This window comes from Haliaeetus albicilla, chromosome 18 (genome assembly GCF_947461875.1).
Source record: "Haliaeetus albicilla chromosome 18, bHalAlb1.1, whole genome shotgun sequence".
In the NCBI taxonomy this organism is placed as follows: Eukaryota; Metazoa; Chordata; class Aves; order Accipitriformes; family Accipitridae; genus Haliaeetus; species Haliaeetus albicilla.
Window position 1 is genome coordinate 4,290,923 of NC_091500.1, and position 12,864 is coordinate 4,303,786.

At 42.2% G+C, this 12,864-nt stretch overlaps 1 protein-coding gene across 1 annotated transcript in view; it reads left to right on the top strand.

Annotated features, from left to right (window-relative positions):
- Nucleotides 1-12,864, top strand: part of PKHD1 (PKHD1 ciliary IPT domain containing fibrocystin/polyductin) — a 261,269-nt gene that overhangs the window by 140,409 nt on the left and 107,996 nt on the right. The window contains exons 47-48 of the mRNA XM_069805584.1: nt 7,190-7,367; nt 7,873-8,068. Coding sequence (XP_069661685.1) covers nt 7,190-7,367; nt 7,873-8,068 — 374 coding nt within the window. The remainder of the gene's footprint in view (nt 1-7,189; nt 7,368-7,872; nt 8,069-12,864) is intronic.

The following is a 12,864-nucleotide window of genomic DNA, read 5'->3' on the forward strand; positions in this document are numbered from 1 at the left end:
GTGGGTGACAGGAAAGATTTCCTAACAGTGCAGTCTTTTGGATTCATCTAATCTCAGTAAAAAGATGAAAGTACTGTTGCTTGGCTTTCTTTAGTTTCTGATGAGCAAAGAATTAAAAATCGCTCCGGAAGAAATCTTTTCTGTTGTGCTCTACGAGACCCTGGAGTATTTGACCTGTCAGATCTGCAATTTGCTAGTTGTGCTTACCACTCGTGGTAAGGCCTGTAGCCAGTAAAGCAGGGGTGCTATCAAAACCAGAGTGAAAAGCAGATTACAAGCCTCTGAGCCCAAGCTTTAAGCACTGAACCCACATTTGCTGATCATCAGGCCAAAGCGATAGCACAAGAGCATCCTCATTTTGGTATGAAGTCACACTATACAAGAAGGTTTCAGGCAATAGCAGTAAACCAGTCTCATCTCCTGTGTGTTCTCCTAGTCTAGAGTGGTGCATTCTCTGTGCTCCTCAATAAAAAGCGCGAGGGGCTTGAGACAGTGCGTTTTTTGCTTCCCCTGAGTTTCAGGGATGGACTCCAGCTCCAATAATCTTAAAGGCTGAGGCAAGTAATGGATTTTGAGAGGGCAGTCCTAGTATGGCAACCTCTGTCCCAGCAGCCTCAAGCTCATTCCCTGACCCAGTGGGCAACTGGGAAGGCTTGGCTGTGGCCATGTTATTAACCTTCTTAGCCTCCAAATCAGCAAGGAAGTTGCATCAATGCTGCCTTTTAGGAGAGATCCCCTTCCTGGGAGCTGTCTGGGATAGGGCTGGTTGGTGCAAACTAAAAGCACGTCTGGGATCATTTCAATTATTTAAGTTACTATGTGGGCAACTGACTCTTTATCTTTGTGCTGTTTAATTTACAAGAATGCACGTAGTGTATTGGCACTTTTTTTCCCTAAATCATATGTTTGAAAAAAAAAAAAAAGTTTTTGTTACAGACAAACTCTAGAAGCCTTTTTTTTTAAAGAAAACAAGTATCTTGAGCATTTCTTGACTCTCTGTCCTGAATTGCTTCATCCAACAACTTCCAGGGCAATGGGGATCCATTTCGAAGCTTGCATTTCTGTCACAAAAGCCTTCTTCACAAAGTCCAGTTGAAAGTTAAACTAATGTGTCACTTAAGCACCCTTTAAAGAGGGTTTTTATGTCTTTTAAAAATGTAATTGAAGCTTATAAAAGTCTTTATAAATTTATATGTGAGAAAGTTATTGAGTAGTCTGAAGAACAGCTTATGCCATGGCACAGCACAGCATGGCTGCAGGCTAGATACGGCTGCTCCAAATGCCACCACTACCCATATTATCATGAAAATATGAGTCTCTATTAATATTAAAACAAATTTTCATTAAAAAATTGTCATAACATGATTAAGTGACTTTAAAAGTTTCTTCACATTATGCATAATTTTTACAAGAGGAGAGCATTAGAATAATCGGCAGCCAGGCAGCACCTTGCGGCAAAGGGGACTCCAAACACTTTGCGGCTGCGCGCACCAGAAGGAAGTTTGCCTCTTGTTCCTTTCATTTGCTTTCCCCTTCTCACTGAGGAAACCTGGGACTTGCTCAGCACCAGTCTTGTAGTTTCAAACCTTTTATTGCTTCCCTCTTCTCTAGTCTGCTGCAGAGGAAAAGATTAACTTTCTTCTTTATAGCCTTAATTCTTAAATCTGGTCTAATATCCTCTCCTGTAGTGCACACATTCAGTTGCTGCAAACCCAGCCGCTGCTGATGGGTTAGTGTGAAAAGAATAGCATACCCCCTACCTCCGTGTCTTTGAGTCTTGAAGAGAGTTCAAATGGTTACTCTAGTTTTGCTTTTCCTTTGGTATTTACTTACTGTGGTGCCTTCAGATGAACACCCACCTGCTGTGAAACACCCTTACAGTCACACTTCTCTCAATGTGGACATGCTCAGTTGCTCTCTGGTCCTGTATCCCCCCCTGTGTACTTAACTGTATTCACACACGGGGCAGCTTTACACACTCACTTGGCCTCATAACCCAGCCCTCTCGGGGCTCCCGTGGCATAACGTGGAAGGCAAATATTAAATCATTGGCTATTGACTGTTCGGTTAACTAAGACATCAGCTAAACTTCAGAGGTTCAGCTCTTACTGCTCTGTATTTCTGGCATCTGAGACATCTCACCAAAGCAGCCAAGAGAAATTTGGTTCCAGGTGTAGGACCCCTTTCCATTTACCCTGCAGCCTGGAATATTGGCAGCAAAGCCAGATCCTGAACAGGCTTATGAGTATGCAAGAGAAGATATTTCTCCAGGCCTACTGCCTCAGCTCGACCGTTGTCTGGGATTTTTCTGGGTGCAGGTAGATATGTTTAGCATTGAGGCAGCATTTGCTAGCCCTACGCTTTCCTTCCTTGTAAGGAAAAACCTGACAATCCAGTTGGGTGCTTCTTGAGGGCTGGAGAGATGCAAGCCAGATATGCCAGCTGGGACTTACTGTCATAACCAATGTATTATTAGCCCTAAAATTGTGTTAATTTGTAGAGGACTGCCAGTGGGCAATGGAGGTGCAGTAAAACCTTGCCTAGAGTACCTGCGTCCAGATTTTCAGATCCACTTTGGATGCTCTAGAGCTCTGCCTGACATGGGATAAATGGAGTGACAAAGTGGTCTTCTGCAGATCTTTGCTATGCTTACACTACAGAGATGTTTGGAGTGCTTGCTTACCAGCCACTTTCCAGCTCAGAATTTGTATCTGATTTTCATTTTCCTTAAAATATCAGCCTGTAAACTATAGGAGCTGGGGAACTGATTTAGGAAGAGAAGCCAGGGGTAGCAAACTCAAAAGCTACTTTAAATGAAGCCATCTTAGCTCGTCAGTCACAACCCTCTCTGCTCCTGGGAGATCATCTCAATTCTTTTTTTACTTCAAATTCAGAAGGCCTGTCTCATAGTGGTCACTCAGGATTAGGGACAAAGATCTAGTTATTTTTTAAAAGACCCATACATGCAAAAACTAGCTAATGGTAAGGGTTCATTATATAAGGCAGATTTGAATCATGCCTTTGGTCTCTCAACAAAGATACACACATTTACTTAAAACAGCTGCAAATTCTTAATTCTTGGCAATTAAAATAAAATGAACTGGTTTTGGGCCCAGCATCAAACCTGTAAAATGTTCGGTATGGTCATAATTTGGAATTAGCCTCCATTTGGCCAGCAATAAATTGGACTGTGGATATAAACATTTGGTGTCCCATTTGAAGTTCAATGCTATATTGTTTCCTGTTTTGGAGAGGGATGATCATAATGGATTATTACACAAACGTATCAAACAGAAAGCATTTAGAGCTAAACACAGCGTCTGCCTTCATACACAAAGATATGGACCCTTAGGATAAGTAAGTTAATGGTAAACATAAACAGGAGAGTTAATATTTGTTCTACTTGATGTTGTTGATTGGTTTAACAAATCCTTTGTGGCCCATCTATGTTGAGCAGTTCTGCACAATGCACTTGAGCTAAATTACATAACAGTTTATACAATCACAATTGGTAAATTGTGGCTCAGGCTGTAAAGTCCTATCCAGTAATCCTGCCATATTTCTAAAGCAAATTGCTCCTTAATTGAAACCTGCTTCAATATAAAAATACAGCCTTTTCAATGAGTCATCCTTTTTTTTCCCCTTACACTTTGTAAAGGCTTCCAGCAGTTTAAAGTGAGGGTTAATTTTGCATTAAGACCATTGCCTCCTAGTTTCTTTCAAATAAAGCCAGGGGAAGTTCAGGGGAAGGCTCTTTCCTCTGATAATGAAGCTCTCCATGTTAATGATGCGTGCAGGCTCCCTTGGATCCTCTGAATTAGAAATACTTGTGTGTGTGCGAGCTACTCTGCTTCATTAACATTAAGGAGAGGTAGATTGGTGGCTATTTAGGGCACATTGAAATTGCTGGCTATTTAGGGCAAATGGAAATGGTGCTAATTGTGGCTGGCAATTCCATTAGTAAGGTACTTCCATTTTGGTGTCTATTTGGCATATAGGTGAAAAAAAAGCACACTGACATCCTTTCAAGGGGAATGTAGTCTCAGGCTCATTGTTGTCTTGTAGCAGTTAACTTCTATGCAGAGCTGCACAGTTTTTCAGGCTCCCCATATTTTTGTTTTGGTGTGCTGCCACTCTACCAGGAGTAGGGTACGTGTTTGTGGGTGGCAACACGTTGAGCAAGGTATGTAAAAGGCAAGGACACAGCATTCGAGGTCAAGAAAACCCCAGAGACTTCAGGCCATAAGATCTCTCCTGCTCCCTTTCCTTCCTGGGTCATGAACAAACTTCCAGTTGAAGGTCAGGGAATCCAGACTATCACAGTATGAAAGAATGCAAAGCCTTCTTCCTCAGAAAGGTTTCCGGTATAAAAAAATGGCATTTTCAAAGCAAAGATTCTCCAGTGAAATCTGCCTGTCTCTCTATCCCAAAGACAGAAAAATTGACTGAAAAAGAAAGTTGGTAGTGTCTGAATCAGGCAAAAGTCTATCCTAGCTTTGAAGTCCAGGGAGAGAGGACTTATCTGTTATAAGTAGTAATACTGGGAAAGATGTATTTCACTTAACTGTAGCTGCCTGGAACTTAGCTGTCTAGTTTAAGATATTTATTTGGGGTGCCTTTAAAACCTCTTGGCAAGATTGGTGTCCAACAGAGTTGCATTCACATTTAATTCACTAGCTAGTGAATTCACATTCACATTCACTAGCCAGTGAATCTACATGGCTAGTGTGAAATTGCCACCCGACTTTCTGACAAATCAAACAGATGATGTGTATTCCTCCCTGTATCCCAGCAGGATTGCCCATTCCAAGCTTTCTTCTCTGTCTTTAAAACTTCTTGAAGGTTCCAGGGAGAAGTCTCTGAGAAGTCAAACTGTCTCATCAGACTTTTCCAGTGATGAAGGGTAAAATGAGTAAAGAGCAAAACCACGTGGATTTATGTTGCACTGAGTCTCTGTCACTTTCTGTGGTACTGTGCACCTTTGTAACTCCATAAGGCAATTTCTGACTTGCAGGAGAGTTTAATGTTGCACCACATTATGTGTGGTGTGCTTCTGCTGCTAGAAATGTTTTCCTGTGTACCTGTGCAGGTGCTGATAACTTGGCAATAATGTGCTTGTTGTCATTTACTTGCTTAATTAGCAGCCTAATATCCTGGTCCAGTTAATGCCTATAAGAGGAGGTTTATTAGTAGTACGAAAGCTGTTTAAGCCTTATAAACTCCTTCCAGTCAGTTTCATTGGTCTGCCAATATCTTCCGGTTGAGTGATTCTTTGCTGATTCACACTTCTGTTTCCCATTGCTGTTTCTCAGCTGAATGTTTCTGGGTAACCAGAAAGTCCTTTGCCAAAGTGACAGCCACCAGAATAATAAAAAACCCCCCAGAACTGATTTTAGAAGAGAAAAAAATCTGCAGGCAACCCTCCTCCAAGATGAGTGCTATTGTAATTATGTATTGTCTACAAAGCAGCAAGGGGAAAACCAACCAAAAACTGCAAATACAAACAGGCAAATTGCAGGATGACATGAGTTTTATTACTGTCTATCTTGAGTAAGCAAGCCTTATCCAGTATGGAGGGTTGGGTAATATGCTGAGAAATCTAGTTGTAGGGTAATACTCCAATATTTAGAAATACCATTTTAGATATGCTTAAAAGAGGTGTTTTTTAGGCTTAGTGTCAGCTCAAATGCCAAAACTGACTAAAAGTGGACTAAAGGTGAAACTGCCAACTTGCCTTGATCTTGCAGCAGCACTTGATTCATGTATAAATCTGCTGCATTCATCTTTATGGCAGAATCACGGCCCCAGGGTACGTTGGCAAGCCAGTAAGGCTTCTCCTCAGCTGACAGTTAGATCTGCAGTCCTGGGACGTGTATCCCTAGCATTTCCCCATGTATAATGTGAAGAATGCAAGAAGCAGGAAAAAACTTGTGAGTTGCAATTGTGCAGCTGCAACCCCAATTTTCTTATAAGCATGTCTAGTGGTGGCAGGGCCAGGGATAGGAGATGCTGGTGACGATGGGGTAAGGCTCTTGCTAGAATTTTGGATACTTGCATCAGAGCTCCTCCTGGATCTTTATTGGCATAGATAACCCTGCGCCAATCCCTTTGCAAGCCAGCTGGGATCATGCTCAGAGTAAGGAATAATCTTTGCCAGTTGCTACTGAGAAGAGTGCCAGAATGAGATGCATCAAATTCTCAGACAAGCTTAGGCAGTCTGTGCACTAAGAGGACAGGGAGAAGGTTCTTAGGCTAGGATTTATTCTTCCCGATTTTTGATATCAAAATGCAATTTTGCCTTCTATCTTGGGGAAACCGGTAATCACAGCAGTAAGAGGTTATTCTGCCCAGACACCCAAATAATCAAGATCAGTTTAGCATAATTTGAAAACAGTCTTCGTGCAGGAAAAAGACAAAGCCTGCCCCTGAAGAGGAAGTCAAGGTGGGTGGTTATACCCATCCCAGCTTCACTGTGCTATTTCCTATTTTTAGTAGAGAAAGGTCTCCAGAGGCCTTAAATCTAAAGAGTTTATGCCCACTTATGATATCATTACTGCTGTTGATCTGTTCAGTGAGTTGTTTTTCTCTGCCTAGATTGGACAGAAATTAGGAGTGCAAAGCTCTAGTGAAAAGGGGTTTGAGGATGCTCATTTGGATGCTCAGAAGAACTGCTGTACTAAAAGTCCACCCATTTTGTGAAGGCTTTCATCAGTTTGCAGCAGCCCCAGCTTCATACTGCTTTCTGACCTGGGTGCAGAGCAGCTTTCTGAATTATGCAGGATTTTTGCACCTTCAGGCTCGATGAAAATTTTGACAGCTCAAATGAGAGTGAGTAGTCAGAAACCTCAAATTTCATGAAGACAAAGATCGTAAAAGCTGAAGCTGAGGCTCCTGAGTCTGGTGGTGCAGTATTTGGCAGCCTGGCTGTTGCCATTGCTCTACTTTGGCACAAGCTTTGCTCCTCTGTGCCTTTATTCTTCCACCCTTTGTGTCTCTTTCTCTCTTTCTCTTTTTATGGCACTTCAGGCAGAGATCATTTCTTACTGTGCTTGTAAAGAACTACACAAATGAAGTCACATTCTCAGAGAGTACCAGCATATACTACTGTAATTCAAATAAAACCAGAACTGTATAGGTTGCAAAATGAAAGAGTTCAGTGAAAAAAAGTGATTATATTTTTTTCCTCCAGAAAAGAGGCTCCAGACATTCCCTATAATTTAACTGTGACTGACAGTAGGAATAAGACAACCACAGTCAATTATGTCCCTGATACTTTATCAAACCTGTATGGCTGGATGGTTCTCCTCTTGGATAAAGAGACTTACGCGTTGACATTTGACAACCCTTTGGCCAGCAAACAGCTCCAGGTAACATGGGAATTTTTTATAATTTCGAAATTATATTTGGAATTGATAATCATGCTTTCATTTTTCTGGGTGAGCAGAGAGAGGGAAAAAAGTGTTAAGCGCCCTGAGAAAATCTCTACATATATATAGACAGGGCTTAGATATGAAAACCTAGTCCCTGAAGCTCTCAGTAGTAACTTGGAGCAAGAAGATGATTCTGGATGTCTTAGATGAAAGTTCAGTGTGGTTCTTAGGAATCAACAAAATTTTTACTACCTTAAGACAGACTGAAGCATGGTTTTTAGAAGACATTGTTGCTTTAAAGGTGATGAGCAGAGCTGATTTCACCTGCATTTACCATCACCTTCTGCTTAATTTTACATCTCTCTTCCATGCTTCCAATACAAATTTTGTAGAAGAATATGTTGCCTGTGAGGAGCACCATCCTCTTTATCCCTTTATACTGCACTCCATGGGGCTCTAATCACAGACACAGGCATATTTATTTTGGTTCCCTCTTCTCTAGTATTCAGTGACATTTAGCAACTTCATGCCTGGGAATTACTTGCTGGTGGAACACAAGGATCTTCCTGCACATCCTGAAGTTGTGGTGTCCTGTGGGACAAGGACCGGACAGCCACTCCAATTGCTGCCTTCATACAGACATCACAGGAGCTGTGACTGGTATCTTGACAGCAGACTGGGGAAGCTAACCTATTTGGGTAAGTGCAATACGAGGGATGCAATGTATCTTTTTGCTCATGAATGGTGACAGAGCTGATATCTTTTTAATTTAAACCCCCAAACTATGTAAGGCCTTAGACACAAGGCCATCTTTCAATGGCCTTTCAATAAGTGAGAAGTGCTTCAAAAAGATCAATCAAATAGGCAAATGCATGCACATCAGGTCCATCTCTATCTGATCTGATGCCTGATCTATCAACAAAAGGAATGTATCCTGAATAGTGGGTGATGTGACATCAGTAGAATTTGAATTGGTGTTTTGGAGAGGAAAAGGCATTAAATTCCACTAATGATCTCTGTTGTCAGTTGGTCCCATATCACATGTATCATCAATAAATCATGTGCAATCTATCTAGGCTGAGCCCGCTGAAGGCAGTAGGATTACTGGGTGAGAATTTTTCCTATGACTATAAACTTCCAAAGGTGTCACAGACCTTTACATTTGAGTATGTTGGCTTTGTACTCTAGATCATGAAGTGTGGTGGTCATTTTTTTTAAGAATTTCAGACATTTACTGATATTTATTCAAGTTTCCTTTATTCTTTTAAATTTGGGACATTTTCCACAATTCTCATTCTCAGGCAAATGATGATATAAGGGTCTAAGTTCTACATGTAAAAGGCAAGATAATGATTGTTGTCATTATTAATAATAGTAGAACCAGGAATTACAAAAACATTTCAGTGCCTTTGAGAAGCATAGCTTATCCTTCATGACTGTCATACAGGGAAGATAAAGATGCTGATTTTCACAGTAACAGAAAATTTTGTCACTGATCTAATCCGATAGTTTTAATGAATTTCTCTTGATTTGCACTGATGAGATGACATGCAAATGGCTTTCTCATGTAGGATCTGTTTAGGAATGAGCAACTAGAACAATCAGTGGGAGAGTGGAGAGGAAAACATGGCTGGAATGAGGGCAGGCAATCCACTGAGCTTAGTCTGACAGCAATGAAAATCATCCAGTGCACATTTGAGGAGAAATGGGAAAGCCTATACCTTAACCTCAGTCTGAGGGTCACACTTCTTGCATCCATCTCTGGTCCTATGGCCAACTGCCGTTGCACAGCTTGTATCCATATAGCTTAACATTTTTTCTCTCAAAAGAGGCTGGATGCACCCAGGCTTCAAATTAGGAAAGATCCCTGTCCTGTGCCAACTCCCAAACCATGATGGTCACCATCTGGGAGAGTGCATTGGTCTGGGCCAAAGCTGTGCCAGGAACTTCACCAGCAATATAGCCATGTAGATTATTGAAGTCCAGCTCTTAGTTCCATGTCCTGGCCCTGTTTAGATATCATATAGATACAGATTGGCTAGTATAAATCTAGCTGTTGAGTCTAAGCCTCGCCCAAGATCATGCCAGGTATCTACTGAAAGAATAAATATGTTTTTATTATTTCAGTTTACTAACAGTGTAAATTTGTTCTCTCAAATATAAAAGTCAACTGTTTTTCAGCTTGCATATCCTGAATTGCACTTCTTAAATAGGGCAGCACGGGAAAGCTCGAAGGATGGCACCTATTATCTTGGCCTCTTACTACTGTTGAAAATAGAGGAGATGACAGTCTTGGGCAGACTGGGACAGAGTGATCTGGTTGGCATATGTCACTCTTGCATCATAGATACTTTCTTGCCCTTCTCTTGCCTCCCTTTCATCTTGATTTTTATTATATGAGGAGCTTGCTGTTTTTTCTCATTTTAATACAGAGAGAAACAATCATCCAAAGTACATGAGGGGAAATTTATGAAAACGCCTAACATGTATAATTTGTACTGTGAACATTTTCAGGAAGGACTTTTATAGCAGTGAGATCAATAATTCAGTGGCGGGTACCTAATAGCTGTTGCTGTTGGTAGGGTAAAAGTCTGAAACAAAGCGAGCGGATTCCTAGCTCTGGCATGCCATTTACTTTCTTCCCTAATCTCTGCTGTGCAGGCTGAGAGGGTGAGGATAATTAGCCATCAGAGCAGACTCATGGCATGTGGTGGACTTTCCATCACTCAGGGTCCTTAGATGATGCTTGGCCATCTTTTCAGAGAAATATGCTCCAGCTCTACAAGAAGCTATTAGAAACCTCATGAGGCGAGATTCACGCTCTGTAGGAGGTCAGAGAAGGCTGTCACAATAGTCCCTTCTGGCCTTAAAACCCCACCAGTCCACCCACTGACCTGGAGAGGACAACGCTTGAAGGTCTGGCCTTCAGAACATGTTCCTGCCTAACTCTGCAAGCTGGTTTTTTTATTTTTTATTTACATTTAACTATATGAAATAATTAGCCAACTAATTAATCCCGTTTACAAGCTTTGTCGGATTCTTCAGCTGTCAGTCATGCCCGAGCCCGGGGCCGGCGTGGAGTCTCGGCTCCCTCCTTCATCTGACTTGGTCTCCATGGCTACAGGCTGCATCTGCTGACACCCCACTCTCTATTTACTGCTTAATTAAGAATTTCACGCTCAGCCCTTATCTGCTGCTAAGAACAAGAACACACTGTTAAGAAACTCCAAATTTAGGCTGCTGCACAAGGAAAGCCTTTCTTGTTGTCCTGACTGCGTGGAGCCTCTTTAACTACCCTCTTGGCAACTGCGCTGCCACCCTTCAATCAAAAATCATTAAATGGGGCAGAGATAATGAGCATGTAGCATATCAAAAGGAGGATGTTTGCTCGGGCTAAGGAGGAAAAGCTGTAAGGGCCTATAAGCAGCCGCCACTTCAAAGGCAGAAGGGACTGATAAAGAGTCATTTGTTCCTGTTTGACTTATGTAAAAGGTCTGGTATGTCGGAGTCCCGTCTCGCAGACGCGGGTCCCCCCTCTCGGTGCTCGTGTGTCAGCAGTCAGGCAGCTGGGCACAAACAGCATCAGCCCAAGCATATAATCACTTGACTCCGTGCCGACAATGGGCACTTGTAGGGGGTGGCGGAGGGAGGGCTGGGGGACAATGGGAAGACAATTATTGCAGCTGCTCGGGAGGGCCATAATTCTTCCCGCAGAAAGTAGTTGGCTCTTGCAGGGCGTAGGGGAGAGCTCGAGCGTATTAGTCATCCTCCGACTTTTGGAAGCACTTCGCCGTGCCGGTGGGGTTTCGACAGCTGCTGGTGTACCGCCTCTTTCCAATAATTGTACATTCTGGCAGGGGTCAACTTACTTTTGACCCTCTGCTTTTGTGCCCGTCAGAAAGCCTTTTAGGGCAAACTGCGGGGAAGTGGCAGGGGTGCATTACATCCAAAATTAACGTCAGTAAATACGTATCAGATGCCAGCTCATTCACAAGCAGGCTCCTGAATTCACACAGCCTTTTGCTCAGGCCTGCATGGGGGAGAAAATGGGGGAGAAGGGGAGGGAAAACCCCATGACTGAGAAGATATTGTTATTCAAACGAAGCGGGCAGCTGAATGAAGCCACCTTGGCCAGCAGTTTGCGTTGGGCTCAGGCTTTCTCCATGGCCCCTTCCATCCAAAATTGCCTGGTGTCATGCAATTGTTTGTTTATCTTTGAAGGAGAAAAAAAGGGCTGTCTAACACAAAAGGCAAGAAAATATACCGTATGGAGGGGATTAAAGGAGTTAAGTTGCCCTGATGCTTTGCGTGCTTGCAGTTTTGTAAATTAGGCTTGGGCATGGGACAACGCAGGGGATTCTGAATGGGAAGAAATAATCGTAATGAGAATGTTTCTGCTATGTGGGCTACCTATGCAATGATCCTGTTAACAAAGGTACTCACTGCTACCTACATACATGAAACCCTGTTTAATCAACTCATAAGGCCCTTTCAAAAGAGTATTTTCAGACCATTTTAAAGGAATTGGCATTAAAGGACAGACAACCCCACGTCCCTGCTGGATGCTGGGTGAAGGGGAGATGAGGAAGCTTGAGGCATCCCATGCCAGTCATTTCGACATCATCAGCTTTGCTTTGACATTATTTAGTCTTCATAGCATCACCCTGATTTTCTCTGGGGCACCTCGTGTCTTGAGAGAAGCGTTCCTCAAAGGTCACTGATGGGCCCTGAAATTGCTGTGTGGGTCTCCAAAACACTGGTGGGTTGGGGCTCAACCATGTTTCAGGAGAGTGGTCCTAACATGAAGTGACCATGCTGAATCAAAAAAACCCCTTATTGTAACAAGGGAGGTGGAATGCAACGTCACACTGGGACATCTGTGATATTTTTAGGAGAAATATCATGTGTAAATTACAATAATAACATTATGAGCTTTTTAAGTCTGTTACAAATACGAGCATATGGTGCCACAGCGTGGTATTGCTCCTTGGTTAAGGTCTCTGGGCAATACTGGAGTTGGCTAAAAACCAGAGAGATGTTGTTTCCTTTTTGTTCACTTTTGAAATGTTTAAACCATTTTCTTTTGGAATGAAACAAAGTGTTGGCTTGCTTAATCTCCAGATTTTTCTCGGCTTTTTTCTAAAATTGAAGTGCTGGACACAAACGTTATTGAAAACATCACTGAAAGGATTATCAAACTTTTTATTTACCCCAAATACATTTTTCAGTAGACACAACTTTTATGGAGACGGGTCATCCTGCTGACTTTGCTCAGGCTGCTCATGTGTAAGTTGTTAAGAGGGCCTGAGGCTCAACCTCGTATTACTGCTGTGTCAGAAGCAGGTTTACAGTTTCCATAGTTCTTCAAAAAAAATAATTTGACTACCCTTATTGTCTTTTCTAAATTCCTAAAGAATGATCTCACTTCCATTACACTCTGTGGGTTTCTATAATTGCTTTGTATTGGAGAAAAAACAGGCCCTTAAGAATGTTT